The sequence below is a fragment of the Penaeus monodon genome, chromosome 2 (assembly GCF_015228065.2).
Source record: "Penaeus monodon isolate SGIC_2016 chromosome 2, NSTDA_Pmon_1, whole genome shotgun sequence".
In the NCBI taxonomy this organism is placed as follows: Eukaryota; Metazoa; Arthropoda; class Malacostraca; order Decapoda; family Penaeidae; genus Penaeus; species Penaeus monodon.
This window is the reverse complement of record NC_051387.1, coordinates 3,854,644-3,859,643: the sequence shown is the minus strand read 5'-3', so window position 1 is coordinate 3,859,643 and position 5,000 is coordinate 3,854,644. Positions and strand designations below refer to the sequence as shown.

General features: G+C 42.5%; 1 protein-coding gene across 1 annotated transcript in view; it reads left to right on the top strand.

The window, feature by feature from the left end:
* LOC119577822 overlaps nucleotides 1-5,000 on the top strand; it is a 113,066-nt gene that overhangs the window by 78,897 nt on the left and 29,169 nt on the right. Inside the window, 4 exon segments of the mRNA XM_037925409.1 lie at nucleotides 524-733; nucleotides 1,112-1,222; nucleotides 1,998-2,175; nucleotides 2,623-2,804. Of these exon segments, the coding sequence (XP_037781337.1) occupies nucleotides 668-733; nucleotides 1,112-1,222; nucleotides 1,998-2,175; nucleotides 2,623-2,804 (537 nt within the window). The 5' untranslated portion in view covers nucleotides 524-667.

Sequence of the window (5,000 nt, the reverse complement as noted above, 5' to 3'; positions counted from 1 at the left end):
AAACCTCCCGCTGTATAACTTCCTCGTACTGTTAGTCGGTCTGTTTATTTACCTTTCTAGATATATATTTAAACGCATATCTGTCTGTCTTTATCTATCTATATCTATTTATCTAATTGTCTATCTATCTTGCCTACCTAGCTACCTACATACTTACCTGGAGTTTATCTATCCATCTATCTATCTATCTATCTATCTTTCTTTATGTATATACATATTCATATATACATATAGAAATATATATATATATATATATATATATATATATATATATATATATATAATATATATTATATATATATATACACACACACACACACACACACACACACACACACACACACACACATATATATATATATATATATATATATATATATATATATATATATATTTATATATATATATATATACATACACACACATGTAACACATATATACATATATTCCATTAATTTTATTGTTCAGATTCTGTTTCCTCAAACATCCCATTGCAATGCCTGTCGTCTCTCCTCCGCGTCAGGTGGCGGCGGACAGCAGGCGGTGTGTGGGCGGGGGAAGCTGACGACGCCCAAGTAGTGGAATAACAGCAACAGCATCGGCGGCAGCGCCCGTAACAGCAGTAGCAGGTGTGGCAGCAGGACAAGTGACTGACGGCGCAGCAGTCATGGAGTCAGTCAAGGTTGTGACGCCCCACAAACTGTCCGTCATGGTCAGAAATAGGGCGGACAAGGTTGGTTTTCAGGAAGGTGCCATGCTGCATACACTGATGAACAAGCAAATAAAGAAGCAAACAGACAGATAAACAAACAAACACGCTCACAAGTACGCACTCACACGGATGCATATACATACACAAGCACACAAGCACACAAGCACACAAGCACACAAGCACACACACACACACACACACACACACACACACACACACACACACACACACACACACACACACACACACACACACACACACACACACACACACACACAAACATGTATTTGTTTCTCATTGTATATTTATTACCATTCCTTTTTCTTTTTCTCTATATATATATCCAAATATCTATCTCTACACATGACCTTGCTAATGACACTGACCTCCCCCCCCCAGGCCCTAATCATCGACAGCCGCACCTTTTGTGAGTTCAACACCTCGCACATTCTCAACTCTATCAACGTGTGGTCTTCAAAGATAAGGAAAAAGAGGCTACAGCAAGATTCCGTACGTTACTGGAGAAGGGAGAGAGGGAGAGGGAGAGGGTGAGGGTGAGGGTGAGGGTTAGGGAGAGGGTGAGGGAGAGGGAAAGGGAGAGAGTGAGGGAGAAGGTGAGGGAGAGGTTGAGGGAGAAGGTGAGGGAGAGGTTGAGGGTGAGGGAGAGGGAGAGGGAGGGAGAGGGAGAGGGATGGTATATTTGAAAATGATGTATAGAGAGATAAGTGGATAGCACATTGAAAGTAATGAATAGCATAATGAGATTAACAAATAACTTGTTGAGAATAATGAACAGAGAAGGACGTGGATAACAAGTTAAAAGATAATTGATAGTGATATCAGTGGTGCTAGTAGAAATAGTAGTTAGTAGTGGTGATGATAGTAGTGGTAATGAATGGTAATGATTAGAGTAGTAGTAGTCTTACTTGTCGTAGCAGTAGTAGTAGTAGTGATAGTAGTTGTAGTAGTAGTAATAGTAGTAGCGGCAGCAGCAGCAGTGGTAGTAGTAGAAGTAGTAGTAGTAGAAGTAGTAGTAGTAGAAGTAGTAGTAGTAGAAGTAGTAGTAGTAGAAGTAGTAGTAGTAGTAGTAGTAGTAATAGTAATAGTAGCAATAGCAGAAGCATTAGCAGTAATAATATCAGAAGCACTAGTATTAGCAGCAGCAGCAGCAGATAGTAGTAGTAGTAGTAGTAGTAGTAGTAACTAGTACTAGTAGTAGTGATAGTAGTAGTTATAGTAGTAGCAGTAGTAGTAGCAATACTAATAACAGTTCGAACCCTTCCAGATCTCAGTGCACGACTACCTACAGCAGGCGTGCCACGTCTCCGGCCTGCACGACGGTCTGGACATCATCGTGTACGACCAGAACGCCCCTTCGCTCTCAGCCGTTCCACAGGACTCGTTCCTTCACGTTCTTCTTAACAAACTGGGCCGCGCCTTCCCTTCCGTTTACCTCCTGGCTGGTACGTTGAGGATGCGCTGTGTTATGAGCTTTTTTCTGTAGGTTTTATTGTGCGAAAGGGGGGAGGTTTAGGTTTTTTTTAGATGGGTAGAGGATGGAAATTTGTATTTGTAGGGGAGGTTGAGGAATGGGGGTTATAATGGAGCGTAGAAAAGATATTTACGTATGTGTCAGTTGGAGCATGGACGGAAAAAAAAATAATTGTGCTTCGTGTTTTAAAGATTATTTAGTATGTTGTGCTCTTCATATTTTTTTAACTTAATTTTAAGAATTTAGAAAGGAGAGAGAAAAAAATCATCCCGTTAGCGCCCTTGCCTGTTTTTCCCATCTAAAAAAAATATATATACCAACAGATAAATAAATAAAATCTATCCTCTATCTCTCTCCATTCCTCCTTTTCTTCTCTCTTTTTATAAACTTTCTCCTCTCTCTCTCTCTTTTGCACCAGGCGGGTTCCTAGAGTTCCAGGCGAGGTTCCCGGAGCTTTGTGAGGACTCGAGCAAGAAGTGCACGCCCCTCACCACCCAGTCTCAGCCGTGCCTCCCCGTCTCCAACGTAGGACCTACCCGCATCCTGCCCTTTCTCTATCTCGGATCTCAACACGACGCTAACAACAAGCAACTCCTTTCTGTGAGTAGATGTCTGTCCTTCATCATTCATGCTTCTTGTACAAGAGGTCTGCAGGTTCTTGTACACGGTGTTTGTACAAGGCTTGACGTGACTCTTGTGTGTGTCCTTTCGTCTCTTTTTCTTACATTTTTTTTTTTTTTTTGGCGTTTTCTTTCTCTCTTTCAAATGAAACCTTAACCGGCGAGGAGACGACCCTTTGAAGCGACACTCAAAAAGATTTTTTTAATTTATGCGAAAATTCACGAGTAATTTTTTTTTTTCGTTTTTTTTTCATGTCCTTTTTCTTTTTTCATAAAAAATAGGAACATATTTAATTTCTATTTTCTGTTGGTTATGTAAAATTACTAGAAAAACAGACACTGGAAAATAGAAAAGGGAAAGAAATGGAAAATGTCAGAAAATGTGTCTAAAGGAAAACGACATTAATGAGAAGGAGAGGAAGAGAGGGGAGGAGAGGGGAGGGGGGGAGGGGGAAGAGAGGGGAGGGGAGAGGAGGGGAGGGGAGGGGAGGGGAAAGGAGGGGAGAGGAGAAGAGGGGAGAGGAGAGGAGAGAAGAGAAGTGAAGAAAAGAGAAGTGAAGAAAAGAGAATATAAGAAGGGAAGAGAAGAGAAAAGAAGAGAAGAGAATATAAGAGAGGAGAGGAGAGGAGAGAAAAGGAGAGGAGAGGAGAGAAAAGGAGAGGAAGAGAAGAGAGAGGAGAGGAGAGGAGAGGAGGAGAGGAGAGGAGAGGAGAATAGAGGGGAAAAGAGGGGAAAAGAAGGGAAAAGAGGGGAAAAGAGAGGAGACGAGAAGGAAGGATATGAAAGGAAAGGAGAGTGAGAGGAAGGAAAAGGAAAGGGAAAGGGAGAGGGAGAAGGAGGGGAAGAGTGATACTAAGGGAAAGGGGAGAGAGAAAGGAAGAGAGAACAGGAGAGGGAAATAGAAAAAAAAAGAGTTCGTGCACGCCAGTTCCCAACGCACTGCAACCCACACAGGTTAAGAGGAAAGAGCGTGCATCTCCTCCCCCGATCGTTCCCACGACCCCCGCCGAGGTCTGCGGTTATGCCCGGCGGGAGTAAATCCGTGATATTGCGGAATTTAACCCGCCGCGAACAGGATCGTGTGAGTGCCGGAGGGAGAGAGGGCGGAGGAGAGAGAGAGATGAGAGAGAGGAGGAGAAGAGAACGAGAGAAGATAGCGAGTAGAGAGAAATCACGCGGAACGGTTATAGTGCTTTCTCGGTGGGAGGAAGGAAGGGGGGATGGGGAGGGAGGGGGGAGAAGAGGAGAGGTAGAGAGGAGGAAGGAGAAGAGGAGAGGAAGAGGAGAGGTGATGCGGGAAGGAAAGAGAGAGGGGGGAAGAAAGAGGAGAGGAGGAAGAGGAGAGAGAGAGAGAGAGAGAGAGAGAGAGAGAGAGAGAGAGAGAGAGAGAGAGAGAGAGAGAGAGAGAGAGAGAGAGAGAGAGATGGCTGCGTTAAAGTGTATTTATAATTTCCGAAGGGTATTTATAACCCGAATATTACATCGTCGTGTGATAGAGGGCGCCTGAAAGTGTTCCCGAAACAGTATATAAGGACAGGTGCATTGGCAGCTGTGCGCAGGTGACTCACACAAGCGATACACCTGTGCGCTGAATCATCTCTGACCCAAAACTACGCTGTGGATTTTAAGGAAAACTTTATTTGGAAACTTTAATACATTTTTGTTCTTATCTTTTTTTTTCTTTTCTTTCGTATATAGTATTTGTCGAAGATCAAAGATCAAGTTTTTTTTCTGTACGGTTTCTTTTCCCATATATAAAAAAACTGGATTTTAAAAAAACTAAAGGGGCCATTTGTAAAAAAAAGAAAAGAAGTATTTTAGAAGAAACTAATGAAGATAACTGGATGGACAAAAATACACTGTCTTGGAATTAGCATCCTCCTTGCCACGTGATCTCGAACACCGCCAACACGTGTAAAACGGCGCGAAATCCGTGTTAATTTTGGCGCTGCTTCCCGCACAAAAAAGCAACCACAACACGGATTATTTGTGTTGTTTTTTCCTCTTTTTTATTATTTCTCTCTTCTTTATATATAAGATCGCAATCACGGTCATGTAGATAAACACACGCACACGCACACACGCACGTACGTACGCACGCACACACACATACACACACGCACATACACGCATGTACACACAAAAAAAAAAAAAGTGAATAGGATACTATTTCTC